Here is a 2,499-nt window from a genome sequence, read left to right on the forward strand (position 1 = left end):
TGACGGGGCTTTTAATACCAGCGCTTGATGAGCCAATCACAGCCATTCAGTGATGTCATTCACTGAATGGCTGTGAATGATCAAGCATCGATTCTGATTAGCTGGCGCTCCATCCAATCACAGTGCACACTTTGCTGGAGACAGGGTATTCAAAATCCTGTCACCAGAAAGAAGAGGATTTCTCAGCACATAGAACACTGCAGCCTGCAGCAGCGTCGGGGGGGGGGGGGGGGGGGGGGCATCGCGAGGGACTCAGACGCCACGGGCCAGGTGAGTATTTTTTTTTTTTAGCTAGGGCTTATTTTTGTGGGAGGGCTTATATTTCAAGCTTTCCCCCGAAAACAGGGGTAGGGCTTACTTTCGGGGTAGGTCTTAATTTCAGGGAAACGTAGTACAAGAAAATAGTATGTGATGTAAGAACAAGGTGAACAATCTAGATTCTTTGGAATTGAAATGTGTTCTTCGTGCGCACCCTGAAAAATGAGCACCTTTATTTTCACATACAACTGTGTTCCCAAGTCTTCATATACTTGTGGCACTAAGACATGCACAGCCATGCATAATTTCTTTTATTGCTATATTTACTAATACATGGGGGGTTCTTAACGCACATTTCAATCCAATTGTATGACTCTACAACACCTTTAACTGGAAAAGACATTATTTCTTCCACTATCTACTCCTGACTCTCGTGCCTGAGGAAGGGACCTACTACAAGCTTATGTAGGATACAAACTATATTACAGACAGGAGAATTTCCTGTGACTTCTGTATATCTTACTATATGCCCTGAAATGGTGGCCACTGAGACTGAAATACAACAGAGTAGCTAAAAGAAAAATAAGGACTATAAACTTATAAGTGAACGTCGTACTTATTAAATTATATCCTATTACTTACTGAAGGAGCCATAGCAAAATCTGCTAAAATAATCACATCAGCAGCAGGTTGAGGTTGGAAATCTCTCTGTTCTTCCTCTCTCATCTCTCTTTTCTTGGGCATATTTCTTCCTAAAAAATGTAATAATTTCACTCCTCACTTCCTTCCCTACTAGAACATACACCAGTGGATTTAAGAGACTGTTAGTAGCAGCAATGCTGAATAACAGCGGCAGAACGATAGAAAGTTTATACATCGAAGTGAACTTTAACGTGTAAACAGACACCAAGTAAATGATAAATGCTAAAACATATGGCGTCTTACTAAAGAAAAAGCTCATAATGGTGACAATCACCACTCGGTACAGTCTGGATGTTGCCACCATCTTAGAATTCTTCACATGTAGAGCAATGATTATATTGGAGAGCAGAATAATACACAGCGGGATAATATAACCAACCACTGCAAGTGGAACTACAAGACGCTCTGCTGTAAAAATGACTTCCCTCCCAAATGTTACAATCTCTTGATTTGAGTATACGACTGAGGCATTTTTGCATATTTCTTGTGGTATCAAATCGATTGGCAGATCTTCTTCTACATCTTCTAGATCAAAACTAAAAATATTTACAAGCGCAGAGGGGTCATAGAAAGAGAGACTGCATATATTTTCTTCATGTACATCACTGTAGACGATGGCTGGAATACTACATAGGATGGATGATGCCCAGATGACTCCACACATACACCAACAGAATCTCCGGGAATGAAACCTCAGGTGCCATACTGGTTTAGCTACAGACAAGGTGCGATCAATATTTAGCGCTGTGAGGATGTAAATACTGCAATACATATTAATAAAGGTAAGAAAATGGTAGATTTTGCACATACTGGATCCATATGTCCATTCTCTTAATACAGATGTGGCATAAAGCAGTAGAAACAAAAGAAAAGTGAAATCTGCTAGAGCCAAGTTCAGGAACCAGATTTTATATTTGTTCTTCTTCATTAAGAATCCAGTGACGAAGATGACAATAATATTGGCAAGAAGTCCGATGATTGAAGTGACTATGGACAGCACAAAGCTGGAGTACTGGATGGCACTTGGGTGGGTTGTGCTAGGAGATAAGGCTCTTAGATCTGGAAAGCTGTTTATGTCAAAGCTGAGATAACACAGGTTTTCATATATTTCTTGTTCCATTGTTAAAAACTGTAAAACATAAAAAAGATACAAAATAAAATCTGAACATTCATTTTCATAAGCAAACAGCTAGAAAAATAATATTCCAATATATAATGTGAATAATGCTGGTGAGTCTGGGCTATGTTCATATAACATTTCATAGTATTTTCTGCTTAACCCATTTACGACCAGCCACTGTATATATACGGCGGCTGCTGCTGTGCTTAGAGGACCACCGATCGTAAAAATACGGCGGTGCTCTAAGTCTCCTGCCTCTGTACTTAGTCAGAGCAGGAACAGGTTATCAGCTGTCAGTGACAGCTGATAACCCGGAGCAGAAGGCAGGAGGGTTTTTTAACCCTTCCTGCCTTCTGCTTCCCCGATATACAGTGCTCAATGAGCACTGTCTGGGCAAAGTGAAAGTAAGAAGTTCTTTC

At 40.3% G+C, this 2,499-nt stretch overlaps 1 protein-coding gene across 1 annotated transcript; it reads right to left on the bottom strand.

Annotated features, from left to right (window-relative positions):
- Positions 1 to 833: 833 nt before the first annotated feature.
- On the bottom strand, positions 834 to 2,080 carry LOC136577924 (chemerin-like receptor 1). Its single transcript, XM_066577842.1, has one exon. The coding sequence runs from the start codon at positions 2,078 to 2,080 to the stop codon at positions 938 to 940; it is 1,143 nt and encodes a 380-aa protein (XP_066433939.1). The 3' UTR covers positions 834 to 937.
- Between the last annotated feature and the right edge of the window lie 419 nt (positions 2,081 to 2,499).

The sequence above is a fragment of the Eleutherodactylus coqui genome, chromosome 8 (genome assembly GCF_035609145.1).
Source record: "Eleutherodactylus coqui strain aEleCoq1 chromosome 8, aEleCoq1.hap1, whole genome shotgun sequence".
In the NCBI taxonomy this organism is placed as follows: domain Eukaryota; kingdom Metazoa; phylum Chordata; class Amphibia; order Anura; family Eleutherodactylidae; genus Eleutherodactylus; species Eleutherodactylus coqui.

Coding starts and splice junctions, on each gene's coding strand:
- LOC136577924 (XM_066577842.1), bottom strand. CDS start 2,080: ATGGAACAAGAAATATATGAAAACCTGTGTTATCTCAGCTTTGACATA.